Genomic DNA, 27,172 nt, shown 5'->3' with positions numbered 1-27,172 from the left:
TGATGATGGATGTTTATGTCACTGCCTTGGCTTTTAGTTTTATTGAAGCTGAAGAGATTACATTTATTGTTTCGTTAATTTTTTAAATATTTTTTTATACTCCACAGAAATGTTCAACATTTTGCCTGGAGTTTAAATTTGATCAAGCAAACATTTCGAGTGGAGTTTAAATTTGATGAAAAAAACATTTTGCCTGGAGTTTAAATTTGATCAAGCAAACATTTCGAGTGGAGTTTAAATTTGATGAAAAAAACATTTTGCCTGGAGTTTAAATTTGATCAAGCAAACATTTCGAGTGGAGTTTAAATTTGATGAAAAAAACATTTTGCCTGGAGTTTAAATTTGCTCAAGCAAACATTTCGAGTGGAGTTTAAATTTGATGAAAAAAACATTTTGCCTGGAGTTTAAATTTGCTCAAGCAAACATTTCGAGTGGAGTTTAAATTTGATGAAAAAAACATTTTGCCTGGAGTTTAAATTTGATCAAGAAAGCATCGTGTCTGGAGTTTAAATTTGATGAAAAAAACATTTTGTCTGGAGTTTAAATTTGATGAAAAAAACATTTTGTCTGGAGTTTAAATTTGCTCATAAATAAGTTTGAATCCAACGCCTTGAAGCATGTCGCCATATTTGTTGGGCTATTCCATGCTAGTGTGTGTCCTGAGCGTGAGTCATGTCGCACACAGTCTGACCAGCAGTGAGTACCTTCAGCTGAGGGAGGAAATTTTACTCAAGGAAAAACAGCGGATGTTGGGAGGGCAAATCACGCTCACGCCAGACGAGCAGTTAGTTAATCAGATCCTCATGAAGGTAGTTGAAGTAGATTCGCTCTGAGCTCCAGCTTGTTATGTGTATGTTTTTGTGTAATTCGTGTTCTTAACATCTGGTCCAGGGCTTTGTAGTGGTAGTGATATCCAGGTGTCTAAATAGATCTCTAAATATAACAATACAAACGATATCTACCTAGCTGGCATATCTACGTATAAAGTTATTCATACTTAAATAACTTGACAGATTAAACTTGTGTGGAGACTGGCTGAACATTTGTCGCTGGTTTTTGTAGTTGGCGTTTCTCTAGGCCCAGCAGAGTAGGTAGATAGTCGCACGTTTTATCTGATATAGATGTAACCGTAGAGAATTGAAGGAAAGATTAATTCCAGTCTTATTAATAAAGCACATTGTTACTACAAACTGAATACGTTCAGGCTACAACGTTTGAGTTTTATATTATAAAATCCTTCTGTATGCCTGTGTTTATGTTCGTATGGGCTTGTCTTTAAGAGATGGATTCTTGCACCACCAATTACAACAATTTCAGCTTTAAAAAACCATACAAACACAACAACCTAGATCCTCACACACCACACAAATTCACCATCCCCCTCATAAATCAGCCCGACCCTCTGTTGTCTACATGCCAATCTCACACAATGTGATGTTGACTTACAGGAGAAAACACAACAAATCGAGGACAGCCGCTACAAGAATGTTCCCTTCTTGGCCGCTCAGAATTTCCTGGACGTCAAGGAACGGATAGAGAATACGGAGGTGTACAACATTATTCACCGGATGCCTAAAGGTATTGGGTGTTTTTTTTCCTAGATCTAGTAGAAAAACAAATCAGCTATGAGTTTGGTAATTGAAAGTAAACACACTATGAACACACTTCTCGTAGAGTCTAATTGGCTCACTATAGTAGGGACCTTTTCCTACAGTCTAGTTGGCTCACTAGAGTGGGGGACCTTTCCTACAGTCTAGTGGGCTCAGTGGGGGACCTTTTCTTACAGTCTAGTTGGCTCAGTGGGGGACATTTTCTTACAGTCTAGTTGGCTCAGTAGAGTCAGGACCTTTTCTTACAGTCTAGTTGGCTCAGTGGGGGACATTTTCTTACAGTCTAGTTGGCTCACTAGAGTGGGGGACCTTTTCTTACAGTCTAGTTGGCTCACTAGAGTGAGGACCTTTCTTACAGTCTAGTTGGCTCACTAGAGTGAGGACCTTTCTTACAGTCTAGTTGGCTCAGTAGAGTCAGGACCTTTTCTTACAGTCTAGTTGGCTCAGTGGGGGACATTTTCTTACAGTCTAGTTGGCTCACTAGAGTGGGGGACCTTTTCTTACAGTCTAGTTGGCTCAGTGGGGGACATTTTCTTACAGTCTAGTTGGCTCAGTGGGGGACCTTTTCTTACAGTCTAGTTGGCTCACTAGAGTGGGGGACCTTTTCTTACATTCTAGTTGGCTCACTAGAGTGAGGACCTTTTCTTACAGTCTAGTTGGCTCAGTGGGGGACCTTTTCTTACAGTCTAGTTGGCTCACTAGAGTAGGGGACCTTTCCTTACAGTCTAGTTGGCTCAGTGGGGGACCTTTTCTTACAGTCTAGTTGGCTCACTAGAGTGGGGGACCTTTCCTTACAGTCTAGTTGGCTCAGTGGGGGACATTTTCTTACAGTCTAGTTGGCTCAGTAGAGTCAGGACCTTTTCTTACAGTCTAGTTGGCTCACTAGAGTCAGGACCTTTCCTTACAGTCTAGTTGGCTCAGTGGGGGACATTTTCTTACAGTCTAGTTGGCTCACTAGAGTGGGGGACCTTTTCTTACAGTCTAGTTGGCTCAGTGGGGGACATTTTCTTACAGTCTAGTTGGCTCAGTAGAGTCAGGACCTTTTCTTACAGTCTAGTTGGCTCAGTGGGGGACCTTTTCTTACAGTCTAGTTGGCTCAGTGGGGGACATTTTCTTACAGTCTAGTTGGCTCAGTAGAGTCAGGACCTTTTCTTACAGTCTAGTTGGCTCACTAGAGTCAGGACCTTTCCTTACAGTCTAGTTGGCTCAGTGGGGGACATTTTCTTACAGTCTAGTTGGCTCACTAGAGTGGGGGACCTTTTCTTACAGTCTAGTTGGCTCAGTGGGGGACATTTTCTTACAGTCTAGTTGGCTCAGTAGAGTCAGGACCTTTTCTTACAGTCTAGTTGGCTCAGTGGGGGACCTTTTCTTACAGTCTAGTTGGCTCAGTGGGGGACCTTTTCTTATAGTCTAGTTGGCTCAGTGGGGGACATTTTCTTACAGTCTAGTTGGCTCAGTAGAGTCAGGACCTTTTCTTACAGTCTAGTTGGCTCACTAGAGTGAGGACCTTTCTTACAGTCTAGTTGGCTCACTAGAGTGGGGGACCTTTTCTTACATTCTAGTTGGCTCACTAGAGTGAGGACCTTTTCTTACAGTCTACTAGTTGGCTCACTAGAGTGAGGACCTTTTCTTACAGTCTAGTTGGCTCACTAGATTGAATGACCTTTTCTTACAGTCTAGTTGGCTCAGTAGAGTCAGGACCTTTTCTTCAGTCTAGTTGGCTCACTAGAGTGGGGGACCTTTTCTTACAGTCTAGTTGGCTCAGTGGGGGACCTGTCCTTACAGTCTAGTTGGCTCACTAGAGTGGGGGAGCTTTTCTTACAGTCTAGTTGGGTCACTAGAGTGAGGACCTTTCTTACAGTCTAGTTGGCTCACTAGAGTAGGGGAACTTTTCTTACATAGTTGACTCATTGGGGGACCTTTTCTTACAGTCTAGTTGGCTCACTAGAGTAGGGGAACTTTTCTTACATAGTTGACTCAGTGGGGGACCTTTTCTTAGTTGGCTCACTAGAGTCATGACCTTTTCTTACAGTCTAGTTGGCTCACTAGAGTAGGGGAACTTTTCTTACATAGTTGACTCAGTGGGGGACCTTTTCTTAGTTGGCTCACTAGAGTCATGACCTTTTCTTACAGTCTAGTTGGCTCACTAGAATGAATAACCTTTTCTTACAGTCGAGTTGGCTCACTAGAATGGCGGATCTATTTATATATTAGTTTGATTATCTCTGCAGTGATAGCACGGTTATGTTCTGCAAATATTGAAAAGATTAATCATTTAATAACAGTTTCTAAACTTATAATAAAATGAAGCTTGCCGTTTATTCATGGTTACAACAATGAGTAATCTATAAAAAGGGCCATACATATTTTTAAGATTTTGTTTATTTTTAGTTCCCTTTTACACTTCTGTCGTCATGGTTGGCATCTTACGACCAAAGTGTTCCACTTTTTATTTTATTTATAGACATGCAATCGTAATTTTCTTTTCTTTCTAAGACAACTAAGTGTATTTTTAAAATTATGTAAACCCTTGTTATTGTGTACGATTTTAGAGCCTTATTTCAAAGCGAACTAATTACAATCAATTGTGTAAAACCTCGTTCCCCGGGGGCATTTTACAATTTGCAAGCAATAAAATAGTTATTGAGTTGAAGAACTATTTTTACAGATTTCTTGATAGACTTTGCTTGGCTGCTCATTTAAGAGCTATTAGCGCCTTTTAAAGCTGTTCAGACGTGCTTTATGTGCAAGCTAACCCTACAAATATGTAGCGCTATTAATAATCTATAACTACATATACATACATACACCCATACACGTTTTTTTTTAGTCCGGAGGGATTATGACCAGAAGGTTATTTGTCCGGGTTCTTCCCCCTACCCCCCCCCCCCCCCCCCCCCGACACCTTATTGCAGATAGACGTATAGACGTATAGATGTATAGACGCCTGAATCTTTGTTCGCGATTAGCATGCATAATTATAGACATTCGAGGCTCGAAATACCAGTTTTGAATTCACTGCCGTTAAAATTACGCGTTTTTTAATAAATAAATTTGAATCCAGTGATTTTATATTTATAACAAAAATTACGCGTTATTTAATTAATAAATTTCAATCGAGTGATTATATATTTATAACAAAAATTACGCGTTATTTAATAAATAAATTGGAATCCAGTGATTCTATATTTACAACACAGATTGTTGGCTCAACATTTTTTCTACTGACTATTACAATTTCTCTGTCCACTGTTCAATTCACATTTTGAATCACGAAATATTTTTATTTTGTGATTCCCAGCAGACAGCTGTGTAATTGACGCGAATTGAAATAGTTTGACATTCTTCTTCTTCTTTGTTCTTGATTGCGGTGTTTCTTCCAGACTTTTTTCTCCGGGGGTGGGGCACTTGAAATTTTTTTTGGGGGGGGGGGGGGCGGCGGACTTTCTTCGTGGGGGGGGGGGGCGGACACTGTTAAAAGTATATATTTTCTATATAAATTATATAAATTTCATTTCGTTCGGGGGAAGGGGGGCGGTAGAATTTTTTTTTTTGGGGGGGGGGGGGGGGCTTTGCCTGGGGAGATGCCTGGAAGAAACCCTGCTTGATTGTAATGTGGGAAGGGATCCCCTCCAACACAATTATAACCTGCCAACTTGTTATGCGCCATATATGCCTTTGCCTCCGATATCAGCCTGCTTTTATTTTTGGATTACACCCTTAGCCTTTGTCCATTCAAGAACAAACTACAGTTATTTGATTTTAGGCGTTTTCTCTAATATTACGACATAAAATGTATGTTTATGTAGGCTTACATGTTGTTTATTCAACATGCGAGCAATACTTTGTGTGGTACGTAATGTAGAAAAAAAAACCAATAACATTATATATGAAAAATAATCTTTGGAGATTTTATACCGGCACCAGATGTGTTTGATGTTGCTCTAGATAAAAACTGCTCTTGTTGGCTTTGTCTAGGGCATCCAATAAAAAAGTATTGGTTATCTCTCCCTCCACCCAGGTGGCGCCCTACACATCCACGACATATCGTCAGTTGGCGCAGAGTGGTTGATCACAAACGTCACATACAGGGATGACATATACATGTGCGTCACTGAAGCGGGGGACATACGATATCAAGCCTTTTTGGACCCGCCCAGTCAATTAGGTGGGTATGATTTCATAGAGACAAAAACTTATTACATATCAAGTTGCGCCTGAATTTACGTACACTAAAGTTACAGCTTTTAACCCGGATGTCGATGTTGTTTTAACATGAACACATAGCTGTTTGTTTTCATTTTTTTTAATGTAATTTTTTTCCCCGTATTAAATACTTTGTTTAAAAATTTTTGAGTTAGATAAAAAACATAGATAACATTAACCTGCAAATTATTTGCTTATATTTCTATTTTTAAAATTAGAAAATGACGTTGTTATTCTATAATTGTCACACTCTAACGCGTTTATATATTGTTGTGACGTCGTGACTGCTCAAATTTCTAAGTAACGCGTCACAGGTAATGTCAGCAGTTCTATATGGCTTCCATCCTACCATCCTAATGAAATCGATCGTTCACCATCTTAACATCTAATAATATAGGCCATTCACTAAGTCCCCTACCATCCTATCACCCAAAATTAATCGGTCGTTCACTAAGTTCCCTACCATCCTACCATCTTAATTTAATCGGTCGTTCATCAAGTCCCCTACCATCCTAATGTAGACTGCCAGTGGAAATCTGTACAGGCTGAAAGATGGTCATCTCCAGATGTTACACAGTTCGATGAGAAGTAAGTCATTTTATCGTTCTCATAGGTTTTATCAAGGTCACTTTGTTGGAGCAGTAAGATACATCATTCTCATAGGTTTTATCAAGGTCACTTTGTTGGAGCAGTAAGATACATCATTCTCATGGGTTTTAACAAGGTCACTATATATATATTTATAAACAGTTCTCATGTGTTTTATGAGGGTGACTTAGTTGGAGCAGACTAATACTCCAGTTGTAGCGAACACAGTAGTACTAGATGAGCTTTTAAAGCAACTAGTTGAAGGAACTAGTCAACCCATTCATATGTTTGAAGCAACTAGTCAACCCATTCATATAGTTGAAGCAACTAGTCAACCCATTCATATAGTTGAAGGAACTAGTCAACCCATTCATATAGTTTAAACAACTACTCAACCCATTCATATAGTCGAGGAAACTAGACAACCCATTCATATAGTTGAAAGAACTTGTCAACCCATTTATATAGTTGAAGCAACTAGTCAACACATTCACATTATATCGTGTACTACTAATTTTAAAACCAGAACAACCTAACCAGCCATTTAATGTATATTTGAACATATAAATCAGCCGTCTATACCTTTTCAACCAGATCAATTAAGTTAGTCTTTGTTCTTCTGACCAGATTAATCAACAATATTGTGCCGAAACTCAACAACTTCTGCTCAGACAAAACAGACGAGCTTCCCATAGGGTCAATAGCGAGGTATTTGGCTCAGGTAAGTCAACATACCAGAGTTTCTTCCAGGAATCTCTCCAGGGAGGGGGGGGGGGGATCTGCCCTCCCCCTCCCCAACAACGTCTACCGAACCCCGAACGAAATATAATTTATATAGAAAATATATAATTTTACCAGGGTCCATCAAAAGATTGATTTATTACCCGAAAATGTATTAAAACTTACAATATTTTTTTTTACAAAAACTTGTATTCAGTTGAAATTTGTACCATCACAGAAAACAATACATTCATGTCTGATATGTAACTAGCACTCTGCCCGCAGCTTTAGGGGGTCGTCCATAAATGACGTCACACTCGTGGGGGGGAGGGGGGGGTCCGTAATTTGTATGGTGTGTGATGAGGGGGAGGGGGGGGGGGTTCAGATGGTGTGACGTCACACTTTTGCATTATAAAAAAGCAATGTTAGAAAACGAATTTTAGACGTTATTTCGCGTTTTAGAAAACTGTTTTAATAAAGTGTAATAGGAATTGATCAAAATACTCTATTTTTACAGAATACAGACAAGATTTAGAAAAATATCGATGTTTTAAAAAAAAATTCAACTGCATTTTTGAGGGGGGTTGTAGGCTGAGGTGGGGGTCTGGCTTTTTGTGACGACGTGTGACGGAGGGGAAAGGGGGAGGTAAAAATCGTCATAATTAGCGTGACATCATTTATGGATGACGCCTTATGTAATACCATAATACCATGTTGTGTGTCACCAGGCGCTGCCATTGATCACCTACCTGCCGGTGTTTATGGATTACTACAGAAAGACTTTGGAGGATTTAAGATCAGATAATGTCCAATACCTGGAGCTGCGATCTTCAATAAGTCAGGTACGTATTGTATTAAAAAAAAGAACAGACAATTTTTTTAAATAAACTAGCGTATTGTATTAAAGAAAACATCAATTTTTTATACATAAACTAGCGTATTGTATTAAAGAAAACATCAGACAATTTTTTTTAATAAACTAGCGTATTGTATTAACCACTTTTACATTTGCCCCAAAGGTTTACGAATTTTACATTTGCCTCAAAAGTTTACAACTTTTACATTTGCCCCAAAAGTTTACGACTTTTACATTTGCCGCAAAAAGTTTACGACTTTTACATTTGCCGCAAAAAGTTTACGACTTTTACATTTGCCGCAAAAGTTTACGACATTTACATTTGCCCCAAAGGTTTACGACTTTTACATTTGCCCCAAAAGCTTGCAACATTTACATTTGCTCCAAAGGTTTACGACTTTTACATTTGCCCCAAAGGTTTACGACTTTTACATTTGCCCCAAAGGTTTACGACATCGACGGAAAAATCTACGACAAGGAGCAGATTGTCATCATCCTCAAACGGTTGACGGAAGAATTTGTAAACAGATACGATGGCTTTATCGGCGCTAAAATTATTATCACAGGAGACAGGTTTGTTTGTGTTAATATAGAAAGTGTTTGTCTACGTTATAGTTTTCAAGCATGTATTTTGTAATAAAATAAAGCAATTAATTACACCAGACTGTTACTTACAGAAAACACATACAAGCTGTGTGTAGATATGTGGATATGGAAGGGGAAATGGAGTTCCATGAATACACTTAACTTTTATATGCCAACAAGAGTTTAGCACCAATGTGCCAAACTAACTATCAAGAGATAGTTTGGAGTTCACGCTATCAAATAATACTAACAGCTGATCTACGTGTCTTGATCATTACTGTAAACGTGGTTTGAAATGATTAAGCTTAAAAACGTAACAGTTTTCCACGCTTTAGAAAAACATCGCATTTGTTTAATACATATGCCGGTCTAGCTTAATTTAATTCCCCTTTATATAAGCATGTAATATATTCCACAGAACAGCAAGTAAAGAACAAATGTTGGCAGACGTCAAGTCCGCTCTAGATTTACACCAGAGATACCCCGACTTCGTGGCCGGCTTTGACCTCGCCGCGTCCAGCGGTAACTACAACCCTGTGGTGTATTACATGGACGCTCTGCTGTACCCCACCAACCTTGACCCCCCGGCCACCCTCCCGTACTTCCTACACGCTGGAGAGACGAGTAAGTCAAGGCTGGGTCGACTCAACTCATTAGTGCATAATTAATTACTACCAGAACAGCGTTTGTAATACGGGTCTACTCCCCCCCCCCCAAAAAAAAAGTCACTGTTTTATCTGTTTCAACTCTTAAAATAAAACGAAATGATAAAGGAATTTTTTCCTCCGAAAATTAAGCATAGAATTATCTGTAACAAAGACATTTGTCACCTTTCTGAACGATGTTTAAAGTCTATATTGGTAGTTAGCAGCCTACTATTCTTAAGTCTCCTAATGACCAATTGTGGCTTGTTATTTTATTTAAAATTTACCTAGGAAAAAAATCGTTGCAATTACCATACAACATCTGGTTTGGGGTAGTTTTTACATATTAAGTCAAGAGAGGCCAAACTAAATTTCAGTATGTTTTCTTTACATCAAGTGAAAAACGTTGTCAGCCTATGCACGATATTAACAAAGTTAAATTGAATTGTATTTAATTGATGGAGTCAACTTACTGCCATTCCAATATTTTTCCACATTAAAGAATTGCATTGTGTGGTATAAGTTTTGTGTTCTTCTACCAGAATTTTATGGTACGAGCCGACCCGCGGCGTATCATACGCCGCTATTTAGTTGTTTTATTTTCTACTTTTTAGTAATTTATAATTTGTGAATTCAACAGTACCAATGCTGCCATTGAAAATATTTGCTTTAAAACACTAAAACCCTCCTTTCCCCCAACCCCTACCCCCCCACCCCCACCCCCACCCACGCGTGAAAGCAGCCTCCACTTAGTTACTTCCCCTAAGTATAAAATAGTTTTAAACTAAATTATCTGCCCCCAATAGCCGTCACTAAACCCGGCTCTACGATGTAAACATTTAGCGTGAGCGACAGCTCACCAGACCATGTGGGTGTGGTTGCGATATGCCTAGAGAGGAAAAGAGGGGACTGCTCGGCGTGCTTACAGCTTGTTTTCTAACGTCTCCCAGAAGAGAATTATATATATATATATATATATAGATAATTTCTGTTCCCCCTACCAGAATTTTATGGTATAATTTGTGTTCTCCTACCAGAATGGTTTGGTGTAGAACTTGACCAGGATATTCTCGATGTTTTGCTGTTGAACACAACACGTGTAGGACACGGGTTTACCTTGTCAAAACATCCAGAGTACGTCGATATCATTAGAGACAGCAACATTGCTGTAGAGGTTAACCCTATATCCAACCAGGTGAGATGATCCAATAGACGCTGTAGAGGTTAACCCTATATCCAACCAGGTGAGATGAGCCAGTAGATAGACATTGGAGATTTTAAAAAAAATACCATTCAAATTATTTGAATATTGCCATGTCATGCTAGTGGGACGACAATGTCGAGTGTTAGAGCACTAAACTGCTAGCCATCGGGTCTCGAGTTTGAAACATGGTCGGGGATTTGAGACAACCCTGAGTCCACCCGGTTCTGATGGGTACCTAACTCACGTTAGGGAAAGTAAAGGCGGCTGGGCATAATCTTGACCACACCATCCCTACATATGCCAATGTAAAGAAACATCGACTCTACTTTATCTGCCCTATAGTAAGGGAAACTTAATTTTTTTATTATCAAGCCAGAAATAAAATTTCACTTAACTAACTTAACCCTAGTGCAAACGCTAAAGAAAATCATTCGGTCTTTTGTGTTTGAATAATAGAATTTTTAAATTATCAATAGAAAACGGTCAATAGAGAATATTTCTGCATTTGAAAGAAAGCTGTTTTTTGTTCAATATATTTTCATACAGAACTTTAATACTTACGTACCAATTTATACACTGTTAAATAGCTACCCTTGATAGTTGTGTTTTTCATAAGTACTAGACAAAAGTCCTTTTTTACTAAGTTAATAAAGGCGATGATTTATTATAAAATTTACATTGTAATATGAAGTAGCCTAGTCCCAAACGAGAATATTATTCGTTATCGCTTTTTAATAGAAACAGAAAACATTATACTTTTTTAAGGTTGTTAATTGCAATGTGTCTGATCCTTGTCTGATTTTTGTCTGATCTTTGCTAGATTTTGTCTGATTTTTGCCAGATTTTGTCTAATCTTTGTCTGATCTTTGCCAGATTGTGTATAATTTTTAATTTTTGCCATATTTTGTCTAATCTTTGTTTGATCTTTGCCAGGTTGTGTATGATCTTCGTCTGATCTTTGCCAGATTGTGTATAATTTTTAATTTTTGCCATATTTTGTCTAATATTTGCCATATTTTGTCTAATATTTGCCATATTTTGTCTAATCTTTGCCAGATTTTGTCTAATAGTTGCTACATTTTGTCTAATAGTTGCCAGATTTTGTGTAATATTTGCCAGATTTCGTCTAATATTTGCCATATTTTGTCTAATCTTTGCCAGATTTTGTCTAATAGTTGCTACATTTTGTCTAATAGTTGCCAGATTTTGTGTAATATTTGCCAGATTTTGTCTAATATTTGCCATATTTTGTCTAATCTTTGCCAGATTTTGTCTAATAGTTGCTACATTTTGTCTAATAGTTGCCAGATTTTGTGTAATATTTGCCAGATTTTGTCTAATATTTGCCAGATTTTGTCTAATCTTTATCTGATCTATGCCAGATTTTGTCTAACCTTTATCTGATCTACGCCAGATTTTGTGTCTGGTATCTGACCTCCGCAGCCACCCCATGGTCGGGCTGATGGCAGACAACCTCCCTGTCGTCATCAGCTCGGATGACCCTGGCATCTTCCGCACTGACCCCCTGTCACATGACTTCTACATGGCATTCATGGCCATGGCACCAAAATCTGGAGACTTGGCGTTCCTCAAACAGCTGGCCATCAACTCCATACAGTGAGTACTTGTACAAGGCAGAGGTCTGGGTTATTGTTAGAAGTAAGAGCGGGGGGGGGGGGAGGTCGAGGTCAGATTAGTAAAACGAAAGTCGCTCGGACCCCCCCCCCCCCCACCCACCGTGGCAGAATAGGCTCGTTAGCTGGGAACATCAACCCCTCTTGGAGAGAAAACTCTAAAAATTAAACAACTGTTGCCTTGTAGATTGTTCTTGGATGGACAAAGGCTATGGAAAGAAATCCTTAAAAAAATGCGGGATGTAGTCTCAGACAACGAACGTGTTGCGTTACGGCGCGGTAGCATGTTATTAACAAGAAATAACTTGATTATATTGGAGGAAATCCTATTTAATGTTACAATAAAAAATAAAACAAAACATGGCTACTTCAAGTCTCTAAGCTGCACACCACCTTACACACTACTTACTTAATCCCGTGGACATTCAGAGGAATAAAGGGTTGTAGGCCTATAGACCTTGCGTATCCTACTCAGATTCACTTCAGTTTGTAAAAAAAAACTATTGCAGTGAATAGCTTCCTCTTGTACAACTGTGTTTTAAGAAATACCGTCCCCTTAATGAGCGTCAGTGAAACATCTGTTACATGCTCGGCTCGTGATGCTAATTGTGACTGACGCACATGCAGCCAAGGTGTGTTGTTGCTACACAAAAGTAATGTTACAAATGTCTCACTTTGTGTGCAGCTCTTTGTTTCAATAACAACATTCTCACTTTGTGTGCAGCTCTTTGTTACAAACAGCATTCTCACTTTGTGTGCAGCTCTTAGTTACAAACAACATTCTCACTTTGTGTGCAGCTCTTTGTTACAAACAGCAGTCTCACTATGTGTGCAGCTCTTTGTTACAAACAGCAGTCTCACTTTGTGTGCAGCTCTTTGTTACAAACAACATTCTCACTTTGTGTGCAGCTCTTTGTTACAAACAACATTCTCACTTTGTGTGCAGCTCTTTGTTACAAACAGTAGTCTCACTTTATTTGCAGCTCTTTGTTACAAACAGCATTCTCACTTTGTGTGCAGCTCTTTGTTACAAACAGCAGTCTCACTTTATTTGCAGCTCTTTGTTACAAACAACATTCTCACTTTGTGTGCAGCGCTTTGTTACAAACAACATTCTCACTTTATTTGCAGCTCTTTGTTACAAACAGCATTCTCACTTTGTGTGCAGCTCTTTGTTACAAACAGCAGTCTCACTTTATTTGCAGCTCTTTGTTACAAACAACATTCTCACTTTGTGTGCAGCTCTTTGTTACAAACAACATTCTCACTTTGTGTGCAGCTCTTTGTTACAAACAGCAGTCTTACTTTATTGGCAGCTCTTTGTTACAAACAACATTCTCACTTTGTGTGCAGCGCTTTGTTACAAACAACATTCTCACTTTATTTGCAGCTCTTTGTAAAAATGCCAGTCTCACTGTGTGGAGGTCTTTAATGAAACGAATAAGTTTAAACACTTATTTAATGCTTTCAGCTCTACCAACGTTGTCTATTTCTCGATACATTCCTGGTGTGTAGATAAAAAACATTCCCCAAGTCAAAATCAATATAGAATCTTTTTTATTGTTGCAAATATATATATTTGTTTAATCAAAGAAATATAGCATTAACCCATTGCATCATGTATCAGTGACAGGTACATTTTAGAACGTTCATGTTTTTTATGTAAAGGTACAGTGCTATGTCTGCAAGAGAAAAGGAAGCCGCCTTTGTCCAATGGACTTCCAGTTGGGATATATTTATACAGAGTGTTGTCAAGGAAATATCTCAAGCTCCGCAATGAATAATCAAACTTTACCTTCTATCAAACGCTATGCATTTTGTAAATAATTCTTTCTAGAAAACTAGTACTTTTTAATGGTAAGAACTTTCAATAAATAAATAAAATCGGACTGTTTATTTTGTTGCATGTAGTAATTGGAGCATATGTGTTTTATATTACAAAATGTAATCGACAGCGGGGAAATATTGCACTAGGCCCTATCAGTGGCGTAGCGAGGTCGGGTGTCACCCGGTGCGGCACTTAATGGTGTCACCCCTCCCCCCCCCCCCAGAGGCATAGAGACCATTCCCGGGGACAAACTTTCAAATTTTCGATTTGCACCCCTCCCCTCAAACTTTCGATTTGCACCCCCCCCGCTCAAACCTTCGATTTGCATTCCCCTCGAGTTTTTCTCTATATATTTTGCTATTTTTTGCCTTGGTGTCACCCCCCCCCCCCCTAAATGGTGTCACCCGGTGCGGTCCGTACCCCCCTCGCTACGCCCCTGGGCCCTATATGACAATGAGTATTTTGTTACATTCTTGTATAAAAATATATTAATGCTTTGTTGGAATGGTTTCTTTAATATCTGTGATTTTTATTCTTTGGTTAATATTTTAAAAAATGATTTTTGTTTTTACGTATACCTTTCCATAAAGTTTGCTAATTAGGATTTTGGTAATTAGATAAAAACCTGATGACTGATGTTTTATTTTTGGGCTTTAACTTAACTACTATGAATTAAATCATTCATTTAACTGCTTTAATTCCATAAATTATGCTAATTCGGTTATTTGACAAAAAGCTCAAGATTTAATTACTTGGTTGTAATTTAATTGCTCTAAATTTAACAATTTATTTGAATTTTTGTTATGTAAAAAAAAAAAAAAAAAAAAAAAAAAAAAAAACAACCAACAAAACAATCAATGAAACTAACATTGCTTAGACTGTTAGAATAATGCACTGTTTAGCTATTCAAATTTCAATGTTTCATCAATGGTACACATGATTTTGAGTCGTTCATAAATGACTACACGAAAATTTGAGGGTATTTTTCGTTGGAATTATATTTAGTGGGTGGGGGGGGGGGCTTTTTATGACAACTTTGAACACGAACTACACTCCCCCCCCCCCCCCACACACACACATTCCAGCCATATTGAAGTAAATTGTGTTGATGCTTTTAACAAGCTGTCGACATGATAGCATCTGACAGTTAATTGTTCATGTGCCTGCATCTTCCCATTTGTTCTAATTTATTCACGTCACGTGCCTTTTAAAGGAGGATTAAATAGAATACATTTGAAAATATATTTTTGTTGTTCGTTTTTATTTTGTATTTGTAAAAAAACCAACCATAACCAATTTTTCAAACATGGGTAGGTTGCCCAGATAAAGCTCCACATACGCCTTTACTTAAGTCAAACAATTATGTTGTATTTTGCTTTCGTTTTTAAAAATAATGTTATCTTTTTGTTTGATAGCCGTGGAATTAAACTTTTTAAAAGCTATAATATACGCTGCTTATTTACATTTTTTTCGCTAATAAAATTACCTCGTTTCTATTTGCATTTTCAAAATGCGCATACAGCACTCGCACGCTACATTTTATGCTTATTATACTTTTACATTTAACAGCTGGTTCTATCGTGAACGGGCAGTAAACTTAGCTGTAAACGAATTGAAAATATTAGCAAAGGCACTACACATCAAATGTTGCGTGATCCGTGGGAATATCTAATTGCTCAATGACTTCAATACAAAATAATTTACTAAAGACAGATAAAAGTAAACCTCGTAATTAAATCGTTTTTTATAATATATATTTTCATTGAGAGAGTTCTCTAATTAATTAAAATAATGTAATTGATTCGATTGTGAAAGTCTTTCATAACTGATGGACGTCCAATAAAACTGGCTACTTATGGTGCTCGCGTAAATTATAGGTAGATGAAGGTCAAAACTCTAGCATTATAATTTCTTGAAATGGCGTCACAAGGCGGGGTGTGTGGGGTGTACCGCATCAGGTGACACCATAGAAGGGGCGACACCAATACATAACATCTGCTTTGTTCAGTTAATCTACCAACGTTGGTACATCTTGAGACATACAGGATGACACAATCCTGTATTTGGGTGACACCAAATCGTCTAAGGATTTTGTACATTAAGTATTTTGTTGTTGAGTGTGACACCCTGAGTGACCGTACCAGGAGTGGCGCCACGAAATTCTTGTTTAATACCAACACAGTAATTCATTTCACAAGCTATTTTCCTGAGAATCTATACAGTCTTCTTCAAAGATTTCATTGAGTTTGGTTTTCTTCAAACATCGGAAACTAAATTTATTTTTGTCTTTCGCTTTCCCTCCACGTGAAAAAGATTTCCGGGATTTTCCTTTTGGTGTGTAGCGTAGCAGGTAGCCCGGATGTAAGCGATGGACAGGGGACATAGTGGTGTTTTCCATCTGACACATCAGTCGGCCTCGTTCTGAGTTTTCAAATGCTGTGGTGTTAACTATCACGTGATAACCAGATCGTTTGTTGACTTTGCTCCATCCCCGATACCTGTATGTAGACCATCGGACGGATTAAAAGAAAATAGTTAAGATAATTAAAAAGTTTCACAGGACTGTGTTTCCGATAAAAAATTGAAAAAAAAATGATAAAACATCACTCATCGAACACGGCCATCAATATGTAATGCTTATTCCACACAAAAACAGATTTACAGATCAAACTTTAGTCAGAGAAACAAGATATAATATTATGCTTTACTAAAAAACCTTAGCATACCTTCACTATTTAACACATATTTGGCCAAAAAGAAAAACAAACCAAGTACACCAAACACCGTACACCTCCACACATCATGCTCCACCTTACAACAACAACATATAACAACCAACCTGGCATCACATACACTGTCATGGGACTCAGCTATGTGGTTGCTAGGATACGCTAAATGTTTAATAATACCAGAAGTCCAGTGCTGGGGTTTTCGTATAGGCTCCGGTGTCGGAGGTCTAACTGGCAATAAAAATAAAGTTTATCTGGTCACGTCGTTTGATTTTTAAAACATCTTAGGTAAAGCAATGGACCCACATAAACCAAGCTTTAATTTAGTAATAGACATTTTATTAATACTTAATTGTTGAGATTTATTGAGATTTAAAATGCCAAGTCGTAGTGTAAAACTAATTACTAGTGATAATTAAACATGAGAACACCTGTGTAAGAAGTGTTCTGACATCAGGACCCAGCTTGAATCGCTGGGGGACAAGTGATTTCTACACTTGGCCGATTTTTTAGCCTTATTTCGACCAAATTTATCTGGCACAGAGACTTGATACCAGATCGTGTCTCATGCCACATTAGCTGCAGGAACCAGCAGCTGTCCCAGACGAACCTAACATGGATGGCGCTGGTTATTTGCCTTAGAAGTGATCACGTTTAATGCGTAAGAGGCTTGATTTTAGTCATTTACACTCAGAAGTACTTACAGATAACAGGAGTGACGATTCGGTCATTTACACTCAGAAGTACTTACAGTTAACAGGCGTGTGATTTGGTCATTTACCTTCAGCGACAGGTTTAGGTTTGTTCTTGTACCCAGGTAAATAAAAGTCCATCTCTTCCTCAACTTGTAGCGTACACCTGCAGTCCTGTAGGAATCAAACATCAAAATTGTACTCAATCGCCACAGCGGGCACTACAGCTGACCTACTTCCTACCCAACTATCCCCAACGACCAATGGTGCGATATGTCAAAACTTACCAAAGTTGTTATATCAAAGTTGAGCTCTTCTATTTTTGTTTGCAGCTCTTCTATATCTGCAGGGGTGACCACACGGGGTGTGAAGGCCCTTTTATGTCTGACAAAATTTGGGCGATCCGAAAAGTTGTTTTGTTCTATCAAGACAAAATTTTTTAGTCAAACATAATTTAAATTCAAATCGATAGCAGGGATCGCAGAGTTTAAAAGTTATTTTAAAAATAGAAATAAGTATGCCTTATGAATGCGCATGTTACTAGCATTATTTTATATTATAATACCCGAAATATCTGAGATTATTCTAGTAAAAGCTTTGTACACCCTAAACAAGCAGGTATTTAAAACGGCAGGTAACTAATTACCATACCAGAGGCACCATCATATAAGTTACACGTATGTCTAAATAGAATGAAATTCCAGTATCAGAAGCGGACAATTACGCGAGGTCTGTGTATTTGTTTTAATTTACTTCTTCTAAATTAAAACGTGGCTTATTTCATATGAGGATTTATTTGTAACATTTCTAAAAAAAAATTCACAGTTTTGATAACAAAAGTGTAATTGGTTGTATTCAAAGATATTCCGAAATCCTGAAATCCTGACATTGTCTTTCTCAAAGTTGTCAACAAAATATTTCTATAGTTGTTCACACTTTGTCTAAAATCCTGGCTATGGGTGTTTCCATCTTGTCTCAAATTCTAATATTACATACCTCTAGATGGAGCAGAATGAAGACGTTGTTTAACTTTCTCATAAGCACGAAGAGCGACATTGTTCTGGTTTGTGTTCTCACTCTTTGTTTTCAGATTTTCTAGATTGGGCGCGCTGATTGGTCGAGCCCTGACCCCACCGACTGATGCTTGATGCACACGCTTTTCTGATTGGTTGATTTCATTTTTGAGTTGGTGGTAGTTTTGTTTGGATACCACAGACTGGGTAGATTTTAAAAATTAAAATATTATTTCCCTTGGTTGAAAAATTTATCAAATGAAGTATAAGGCTGATTTTTAATCATTTATATATTTTAAGTAAAAAAACAAACAACAAAACAACAATTATCTTTATTAGTATATGAAAAGCTGAAGTCTAAAATGTAGTTTTGTCTGATGGGTTTCGTGTGTGTGGGAGGGGGGGGGGGTTATCCATTTATGACAACCTTAAGAAGAAAAAGGATCAATTTTTATACCATCCATCCAAATTTACACAATGTTTACTTTGAGCAACCCCCCCCCCCCAATACTCCTAATCCTTCATTTGTGTGTATGTCTGAAAAGTAAAGTTTACGTTTATAATTACTTTATCTATATATTGATTTGTGTACCGACATGACCGGCAGCCCCTTAACCCCTCGTAGAGTTGACCCGTGTCCACAAAAGTAGGACCCCCCCCCCCCCGTCATAAATGGATGAGCCCTTAAATCAACAACAAAACACTACTTTGGCATCGAGTGTGACTGTGAAGCTTCCTACAACCAACCTGTTGTTCTCGGATCTCAATCTTCACGATGGGTTCGCTGAACGTCTGCCTGCTGCCCAGCTTCACCTTCCCATAGTCCAGCTCTTCTTGAAAGTATTTTTCGTTCAGCTGATTGGCCAGTCGTTGGTCGTGGTGTGAGAATAGTCGCCGAGGGTCAACTAGCTAATGACACAGGAAAAATAAAGAGTATCCATGGCAATGCATAATCAACAACCATAGCAACAGTTGAAACAGTTCACAAATAGTTGACATAATGTTGTAGCAAATATCATATATAGACAATTTAAAAATAAATGTAAAACTTTTTCATGATAGATAGGGAGTATACATTATATCACAATGATACCATTTCAGTCGATTCATACTTTTTGGTAATATATATCCACATACCTCCTCTATTCATTTAGCTCTGTTTAAAAAAAATAAATACCCGTGCTGCAAGGGATGGATAATTGTGGTTGTGTCCACTCCTTTGTATTAGCACTATACTTGCCGTATAAGAAGAAATGTTAACATGTTTCTGGGATATATTTATCATCTCTGTTTACGATGAGACAACGTTAGATGATAATGGAGTCTGATTAACCAAGGGAAACTACCTAATCTGACAAAACACAGCTTGACAACGGGAAAACAAGGCTTAGTTACGCTCAATTAAAACGGACGAGTTATTAAAAAATCGATCGCTGTGAGTTTAAACTAAATCTTTATTTTTATTGGATAATTCGGCATGACCGTTTTGTTTACTGAGCTGAAATTGCATCTAGTAATCTATTAACTCTTGCTAGTGGTATGGTTGAGATGTATGCAAGAAGAACATATAGTTGTAGCAATATACAACATTTTTTCATTGTCTGATATATGTCAACAAATCATACACACATTTTGTAATAAAAAAAACAACAAACAACATAATGTAAGAAATAGAATAAGAGGATAAATATGGCGAGGGAAAAATAAACAAAAATGTTCATGGTAATAAATTAAAAAAACTAAAAAAAATCAAACAACTAAGTGAATTGTAACCTTACCTTAAACAAATAGTCATCCTTTCCCGAGGCCGTTTCTTGGTCCAGTGGGCAGTAAGCTGTGTACACGTCACACCTGTTTGATAGACCCAAGTTTTATCTGGACATTAAGGCGTTAATTTTACATTTCAATGTGTGAAGCTGTGTACACGTCACACCTGTTTGGTAGACCCAAGTTTTATCTGGACATTAAGGCGTTAATTTTACATTTCAATGTGTGAAGCTGTGTACACGTCACACCTGTTTGATAGACCCAAGTTTTATCTGGACATTAAGGCGTTAATTTTACATTTCAATGTGTGAAGCTGTGTACACGTCACACCTGTTTGGTAGACCCAAGTTTTATCTGGACATTAAGGCGTTAATTTTACATTTCAATGTGTGAAGCTGTGTACACGTCACACCTGTTTGGTAGACCCAAGTTTTATCTGGACATTAAGGCGTTAATTTTACATTTCAATGTGTGAAGCTGTGTACACGTCACACCTGTTTGGTAGACCCAAGTTTTATCTGGACATTAAGGCGTTAATTTTACATTTCAATGTGTGAAGCTGTGTACACGTCACACCTGTTTGGTAGACCCAAGTTTTATCTGGACATTAAGGCGTTAATTTTACATTTCAATGTGTGAAGCTGTGTACACGTCACACCTGTTTGGTAGACCCAAGTTTTATCTGGACATTAAGGCGTTAATTTTACATTTCAATGTGTGAAGCTGTGTACACGTCACACCTGTTTGATAGACCCAAGTTTTATCTGGACATTAAGGCGTTAATTTTACATTTCAATGTTTTGAGAATTTTTGGTCTATGTGATGGCATTCTAGCACAGTTATTTTGGCTGTATATCGGTGTGCTGGGATATGTTATAGATGTAAATGTGTTCAACATAAACTTCATTCACATGGTTAGCGCCTGTGATGTATTTAGCAAGTTAGTAAAATCTTCAGTTTTACACTTCTTACCTAACCTTATCAGTGTGTATAACTCAGAGAAATATTTCGTATTTTATTTTTACAAATGGCCAATCACTAACGTATTAAATGTAACCCAGCCCACCAGCTACGGTTTGATTAGTTTCCTTCTATACCGGAGGTCGGCAACCTTTTGAAGCGGAAGAGCCAAAAGTTACAATTTTCAAAATTTCCCTGGTTTTAAAGAGCCACTAACATTTTTTTATTTCAAATATTTTATTTTTATTAAGATTATTAGTATTTGTGCAAGGAGCTGGAGAGCCGCATCTTGATATCAAAAGAGCCGCATGCGGCTCGCGAGCCGCAGGTTGGCGACCCCTGTTCTATACCCATCTATCCTTGTCATTTGTATGGGACTGACGAGAGTAATAAGGGAAACAATCAAGTGAATCAAATGCTCAAGTTACCACAATAGCAGCCTGAAGAGTTCATATAACTGGATTCTCCCCCTTTCATCGAACTGACTCCTCATATGTTTCATCCTATGTGCAAGTTTCAGCGGTGCTATCGTCCTACCACACATCTGTGGACGTCATATCACATTTTAAAATTAGCGAAATTTACACAACTGTAAATTATGTCAGACTGTATAGCATGCAAGCGTCTTCATGCAACACGATTTGAAATTAGTAAACAGTGTTTATGATTATAAAAAGTTAAGTAAAGATTCATCTTTAGACTTAGCTATTGATTGGGCAGATGAAGTAGAGTTAATATGTTTCTTGCCCTTGGAATATGAAGGGATAATGAGGTCATCACTATGCCCAGCCGTCTTTACTTTCCCTAACGTGAGTTAGGTACCCATCAGCGCTGGGTGAACTCAGGGATGTTCCACTGACTTAAACCCGGATTCGAACTCAAGAGTTTCGGGTTAGCATTCTAGCGCTCTACCACTATGACTATGATCATAGTTTTTCTTTAATGTTGCAAAGAGTTGTTGCAAATTGTAGATTCTATCAGAAAAAGTTTCTGTATTCTGTTAAGGTCTATGGACTAAGCTTTCTTGATAGTTCCCATTCCCTTAACGCAATACAACAGCAGAGTAACTAAAACAACTTTTCTTTTTATAATTTAAAGAGTTATTGCCCGTCATCGCCGTCATCCCCCGTTAATTATGACGGCTATGTCTCGCTCGCTACCCCAGAAAGTCACGAGTTCACTCCGACGTCTCAAGAGGGTGGAGGTAAAAATTACCTTCAGAGTCCTCAGTAGAACGTGTTTGTTAACCAACATGCCCTTCATATCACCGTGCTCGTAAGTAGCGTATGCAATCCTTACTTTATAGAGACCCTCAAAACTGAAAATAAAATAAAATGCACTAAATTATACTAAAGTCGAATAGGCTTAACAAAAGTTTTCATTTTGTTTAGGCCCATATATTGAGGTAATTTTGTGTACGTCACGTGACTTACTCTAAGACTTTGTGCTCAAGCATTTCGATGGCACCAACAAACACACGTGCATTCCACTCGGCTGTGTGCATGTTGTAAGAGCGGTGGAGAGCGGTGTATAAGTAGCACTCGTCAAGTAAGCGTAACATTGTCTGGAACGGATTTTAAATAGCAGTTAGCAATTTTAAAATCTTTTGTTTTTAAATATCTGATCAACTAAGTATTACCCCTTTTAAAAAAATCGTATTCCCTTTATTTGATTGCTAAGTTTCTTTTAAAGATAACATCGATGAGACATCACAATATCGTTGAGATATTTTCCCGCCTTTTTACTATTGGGTTGATGTTAAGGTTATTATTAAGTTAATGATGAGAGCTAAGTTTGTGACTATGGTTAGGGCTCTGGTAAATATTAGAGCGTTAGCATCAGGGTGAAGGTTACGACAGAGTTAGGATTACGGCAGTGCTTTGAAAACATCTTGCCAATATTTGGATTGATAGTCAAAAATATTTATAAGCTTTGTTCAAACAACTCCCAAAATACAATAATTAAAAATTTGCTTTTGTTCACTTCGATAAGATATGTCACAAACAGTTTTTATTCACATCGGTTAGAAATGTCACGAGCAATGTAATATGAGAGAAGCATTTTGAAACTTTTATCAAAAGCACCAATAATCAAAACCCCACCTTTCTTCCGATTCCTCTTTCATCGTATTTAAATTCATAGCTGTCAGCTGGATAATTTGTCTTGAACAAATCAGAGGGGAACTTGAAAAGAGAAATTACACAAAAATCCTTGTTCAAATAGTGGTAGTAGTTTTATATTCAACTTTTTTTGTTTGCTATTATTTAAAATAGTTTATTATTTTTTATACTATCACTTAAGTAGGAAATATGAATAAGGTTCAATGGACACCAGCGAGAAAAGTCTCAAAGGTATTTGAGAGGTCCATAAATTAATTTAAAAATCATGCACAGCGTAGTTACAATTAATATGGTTATAAAATCCTGCCTGTCTGGTTTTTTTCGGGCTTTACTAAAGATTGCATGTATTTGATGTTTTTAATATTTTCGGTAACTAAATAAAAATTAAAAAAAAAGCAAAAACAATTTGGTTTTCACGTGTAATGGCGACATAAACAATGGCATCCTGCTATTGGATAGGCCGCCATAAATTTTATTGTACACATTGTAAGCTAAAAATAGAAAACTAGGTCATGGGGTTTTAAATTTGCATTGTTATTTAAAAACTTGATCTGCAAAGTTTTGTAAACAAATAGTTATCGATCACTAAGTTACTGTACAGCCAATCAATATTTGTCTTACGAAAGTGAAACATCCGGTTATAACTTAGGCTTGATGAAAATAAATAGAAATGTAGCCTTAAACTCAACAAATTATTTTCAACTTCTCTGGATTTGCAACTTTTATAGCATTTATTCTAAAAATATAAATTTTCTAAATTAATTTTAGGCTCAAGTTTTTTTTTTTTTTTTTTTTTTTTTTACGGTCTAAATCTAAAAAGCACGTTTTTATTCCATGTTAACAACATTTTGGAAGGAATCTCGTCAACTCGCTGGTGTCCATTTGACTCAGCAAAGTATGAATAAAATGAAACAAAACTGGTTAATCACAACTTAAACAAGAAATTTTAAATGGTCACTATTTCATACACATAACCTTTTAATCAGAAATAAGAAAATACGTTTATATAATTATTAATAGCCAGTAGTTTTATATTCAACTAGTATTCATTAATTTTCAACACTGTGAATCCACTGGTATTCGGTAATAATGGTTAATAAAACAAAACCTAATCTATACATATACATGTGTGTGTATGTTACTGTGTAATGCTTACCCCTAAAGCTCTACTCAAACATCTGAAATGAAACATAAACACGCATGTTTAAGGTATTTATTATAATTTTAAATAATAATTCTACAAAAACGAAAGCAGAACAGTTGACATAACCAAATCACAAACTAAAGTTTGAAATAATAAAATTAATAAACTGTTGTGAGTTATTTCCCTGCAGTCTTCCAGATTTACAGTATACATTTAGGCTACATTTTCTTCATCCTAATATATAAAAGGCCATGTGCGCTCTTCTCTCTCTCTCTCTGTCCGCAAAATATTTTCGCCGGACATCACGTCAGAATCGGCAGCGATATATGGATACCTTTATACGGACTTTTGTTGAAAATAATATGTTAGATGTTTTAAATGTATAACCACAATTTTATTAAAAGAAGAAAAAAAAATAAAGGCGTATAAGAATGTAGAGAAACAGTATTTTTTATGCAACCGGAAAAGTGTTTAAACTTAGGACAAGAACGGATTTAACAATGACGTCACTTATTGTTTACACTAAAAAAGGAGCACGAAACTGATGACGTCATCTTCCGAGTTTAGAATAAAAAGAAATGAACTATTTCATTCAAAATGATTTAGAGCTATATACGCTATGAAATGTATACAATACGATTTTCTCGGCCTAAATTTAAAAAAAAATATTTTATCTATTTGGATTCTAGATCTACAGATTCTAGATCTAGATATTGAATTAGATCTAGATATTCTAGATCATCTAGATCTAGAGATTCTAGATCATATAGATCTAGAGATTCTAGATCTAGATCTAGATTTATCTATAAAGCTAAGTTGTCGGGTGCCCGATAGGGCACTTCCCGGCGCCGCAGGCGCTTCAAATTTGGCAGGATCTTGCCTTTTGGCGACATAAAACGGGGGTCGGTTGGCCGAAAAGTCTACGATGAGGGGGTCAAAACTGACCTCGACTGACCGGCGCCTTATATGGGCGAATTAATTAAGCATTCAAATTCTCAATGTTTTCGAAAGCCTAAGCGAAGCTGGGCAGCATGCCTAGTTTCCAATAATTCTGTAGGTACACGTTTGCCCTGATTTTTCTCCGAGATTAATTCAACTTATGTCAGATTGATTTTAAGTGTAGGATTTTTCAGAATGTTTGTTTAAGTTAATACGTGAAACTTTTTTTTTAACCAAATAGCCGACCACGCAAGCTAAAACATTGCTACTTGTCATTAAAAAAAAAACTTTCTTAAAAAAAAACTTACCCTAAATCGTCCCAAGTGAGAAAGCCTGTATTAGCGGGGTATTTTATGTGAAACAAACTCATCTCGAATATCTCGCTCTCTCTCTATCTCTGTCAATGATGTTTAGCCTGTCAATGACCAGACAAGTTTAGCCTGTAAATGACCCAGCCACGTTTAGCCTGTCAATGACCCAGACACGTCTATCTGTCAATGACCTGCCACGTTTAGCCTGTCAATGACCCAGCAGTTTTCACCACTTTAATCCCAGCATTGTTGCCTGACGAAAATCTTTTATTTTCTGTTATGAAAAAAGTTATATGCATGAAAAAATAACATTTTAATGGAAACAAAATTAAAATAAAAATTGTTTTAATTTTAAACATATTGTCATGTGTTTTTTTAAATGCTGCACTTTACTAACACTCGCATCAGATTCTCTAACAACTCTACATCCCCTATTGCAGCCTACTTTTCCAAACTAGATTAAACAGGGGCGTCAAAAGAAATTTGTTTTAAAGAAGCAAAATATTTAAAAATCTTTAGACAGTTAACTGCCGAATAGCAGAGTATCCATATCGCTATATAGACCTAAATCCGCTTTCACTCCCGATAAAATGTCCCTAAACACACACCCTACAATCGGAAACCTTTCTAAAAATCTGTTACAAAACTACAGCCCTTAATGTTTTACCTATATGACTTTCCCCGATATAGCACGCACCAACGGGTGATCCCTTATCAATGGCATTATCCTGACGCAGTGAAAGGTAATAGTACTTTGATCGGTTCCCAGACAAAAGGGCAATACTACGGTGATAGTGGAAGGTAAAGAAATCTTTTCGCAAGAAATGTTGCACAAGTTTTAATACCGTACTGTTTCTGTATGTCAGAGAGTGCGCAGCACTACGGGAAAAGTAGCAGGGTGTGTGTTGGGGGGGGGGGGGGGGGCACGATTAGTAGAGCCTTATCGTGTTTGGTGACGATGTAAGCTTTATTTAGCTAGTCGACAGGGAGCAGAGCTTATGAGCTGATAGAGAGAAAGGCTTATAATAAAGCTCTGAGTTGATATACACAGATAAACTGATTATGGTGTACAGTTCATATAAAGATATGCGTATTGGTGTCCCCGTTAATAACAAGATTTGCGTTTTATTTATAGACATTAATAAACAAAACCAATAAAGATACGTTACCAAGGGTTAAACATTAAACTTGTTTCAAACTGTATACAATCAATTATTGTCCCGGAGATTATTCAAGCCCCCCCCCCCCCCCACATGTAGTTTAAAGTGACTGACACAAATAATGGTAGGCCGTACAGTAATACAGATGAGTGTTTTATTGTCACTTCCTACATAAGTATGTTGTACAACAGACTAACAAGGCCTGCCAATGCAAGTTTTTAAACTGGATAAATTCGTTGCTACATAATTGCTGCCTTATTAACTGTGTTTAATATTTTAAAATACTGCTCCTGGTTGCCTATGAAACGCAAAAGTATGGACAAATGTTTGGAGTCACAGAATGTCAAAATCAATCAACAACGAATTATAATTAATTAAGTCGGCAGAAAAGCCAACTTTTTAACGGAGCTCTAAAAATATCAACAACTTGTCTCCAAGCCTAGATCTAGATCTGTCCAAGTG

At 37.2% G+C, this 27,172-nt stretch overlaps 2 protein-coding genes across 2 annotated transcripts; one reads left to right on the top strand and one right to left on the bottom strand.

The window, feature by feature from the left end:
• Positions 1-414: 414 nt before the first annotated feature.
• LOC131945037 (adenosine deaminase AGSA) lies at positions 415-14,083 on the top strand. Its single transcript, XM_059306015.1, has 11 exons — positions 415-809; positions 1,449-1,578; positions 5,632-5,778; positions 6,338-6,404; positions 7,032-7,125; positions 7,853-7,966; positions 8,426-8,553; positions 8,984-9,189; positions 10,247-10,404; positions 11,828-12,030; positions 13,716-14,083. The coding sequence occupies exons 1-11, from the start codon at positions 618-620 to the stop codon at positions 13,825-13,827; spliced, it is 1,551 nt and encodes a 516-aa protein (XP_059161998.1). The 5' UTR covers positions 415-617; the 3' UTR covers positions 13,828-14,083.
• Positions 14,084-15,636: 1,553 nt separating this feature from the next.
• LOC131945035 (uncharacterized) lies at positions 15,637-25,714 on the bottom strand. Its single transcript, XM_059306014.1, has 13 exons — positions 25,548-25,714; positions 24,313-24,334; positions 23,139-23,219; positions 22,470-22,600; positions 22,252-22,354; positions 21,465-21,580; positions 20,088-20,160; positions 19,057-19,218; positions 18,293-18,512; positions 17,584-17,717; positions 17,386-17,470; positions 16,715-16,835; positions 15,637-16,373 (listed from the first exon to the last, which is right to left on the bottom strand). The coding sequence occupies exons 1-13, from the start codon at positions 25,607-25,609 to the stop codon at positions 16,067-16,069; spliced, it is 1,617 nt and encodes a 538-aa protein (XP_059161997.1). The 5' UTR covers positions 25,610-25,714; the 3' UTR covers positions 15,637-16,066.
• Positions 25,715-27,172: the final 1,458 nt, after the last annotated feature.

The sequence above is a fragment of the Physella acuta genome, unplaced genomic scaffold (genome assembly GCF_028476545.2).
Source record: "Physella acuta isolate Inbredline_101_S28 unplaced genomic scaffold, ASM2847654v3 ptg000519l, whole genome shotgun sequence".
NCBI lineage: Eukaryota > Metazoa > Mollusca > Gastropoda > Physidae > Physella > Physella acuta.
The sequence above is the reverse complement of the archived record's forward strand: the minus strand, read 5'-3'. Positions and strand labels throughout refer to the sequence as shown.

Bases quoted from the DNA above. Each gene is read 5' to 3' on its own strand.
- LOC131945035 (XM_059306014.1), bottom strand. From the start codon at position 25,609: ATGAGTTTGTTTCACATAAAATACCCCGCTAATACAGGCTTTCTCACT. The intron at 19,219-20,087 runs GTAAGGTTACAA...CTGTGTCATTAG, and splicing joins AGGATGACTATTTGTTTAAG to CTAGTTGACCCTCGGCGACT. The intron at 17,718-18,292 runs GTATGTAATATT...TTGTCTTGATAG, and splicing joins TCATTCTGCTCCATCTAGAG to AACAAAACAACTTTTCGGAT.
- LOC131945037 (XM_059306015.1), top strand. From the start codon at position 618: ATGTCGCCATATTTGTTGGGCTATTCCATGCTAGTGTGTGTCCTGAGC. The intron at 8,554-8,983 runs GTTTGTTTGTGT...TATATTCCACAG, and splicing joins ATTATTATCACAGGAGACAG to AACAGCAAGTAAAGAACAAA. The intron at 9,190-10,246 runs GTAAGTCAAGGC...TTCTCCTACCAG, and splicing joins CCTACACGCTGGAGAGACGA to AATGGTTTGGTGTAGAACTT.